General features: G+C 41.1%; 1 protein-coding gene across 1 annotated transcript in view; it reads right to left on the minus strand.

Annotated features, from left to right (window-relative positions):
- Positions 1-1,031, minus strand: part of EFCAB5 (EF-hand calcium binding domain 5) — a gene marked incomplete at its 5' end in the record, with an annotated part of 36,147 nt that overhangs the window by 11,984 nt on the left and 23,132 nt on the right. Inside the window, 2 exons of the mRNA XM_029286710.1 lie at positions 645-670; positions 714-866. Coding sequence (XP_029142543.1) covers positions 645-670; positions 714-866 — 179 coding nt within the window. The remainder of the gene's footprint in view (positions 1-644; positions 671-713; positions 867-1,031) is intronic.

Below are 1,031 nucleotides of genomic sequence, written 5' to 3' on the forward strand. Positions count from 1 at the left end.
CCTATTTATATGCTGCCCATCTCACTGACTCTGGGCAGCTTATAACATCATAAAAGCACAAAAGAATAGAATAGAATAGAATAGAATAGAATAGAATAGAATAGAATAGAATAGAATAGAATAGAATAGAAAATAGGGAGTGGAAAATAGAATAAAATAGAAAATAGAAAATAGAAAATAGAAAATAGAAAATAGAAAACAGAAAATAGAAAACAGAAAATAGAAAATAGAAAATAGAATAGAACAGGAATAGAATATTCCATTCCATATTTTCTATTCTATTCTATTCTATTCTATTCTATTCTATTCTATTCTATTCTATTCTATTCTATTCTATTCTATTCTATATTTCTATTCTATATTTCTATTCTATTCTATTCTATTCTATTCTATTCTATTCTATTCTATTCTATTATATTCTATTCTACTCTACTCTACTCTACTCTACTCTATTCCTGTTCTGTTCTGTTCAGTCTGTATTCTATAGAGTTTCCATTCTCCTCTCCTCAAGGGCCACCAGGCGTTTTCAATAGAGCGTAAACTCCACCTGCTGGCAATTCTCAGCAAAAGCGGAGAAATGAGCTCCATCCATCGGTCCCTTCGAACACAGGGGGTCCTCAACTTACCACTTTCCGCAAACACACCGAACTTTCTTTGAGGGAGACTCGCTCTACGAAGAGAACAAACTTTAGGACAGGTTGTAAGAGAATTACCCGGCTCTCTCCAGGCTCCATGAAGTAGGCGGTGATGCTTTGCAGGCCCGGCGCCCGGCCGCACAGCCACTCCACCCCGGTGAGGATAATCTGCAGCAGACTTTGCTGGGTGCGGATGTGATGGTAGGCTTTGCTGAAGTAGTGCGCGATGCCCTGAGGAAGAACGAGCTTGTTGTCTGCCCACCAGAAAGCAGGCTGGCTGGGGGATTCTGGGAGTGGAAGTCCACCCCTCTTAAAGCAGGCTGGCTGGGGGATTCTGGGAGTGGAAGTCCACCCCTCTTAAAGCATGGCTGGCTGGGGGATTCTGGGAGTGGAAGC

The sequence above is a fragment of the Protobothrops mucrosquamatus genome, unplaced genomic scaffold, assembly GCF_001527695.2.
Source record: "Protobothrops mucrosquamatus isolate PMUCROS unplaced genomic scaffold, P.Mucros_1.0 scaffold4652, whole genome shotgun sequence".
NCBI lineage: Eukaryota > Metazoa > Chordata > Lepidosauria > Squamata > Viperidae > Protobothrops > Protobothrops mucrosquamatus.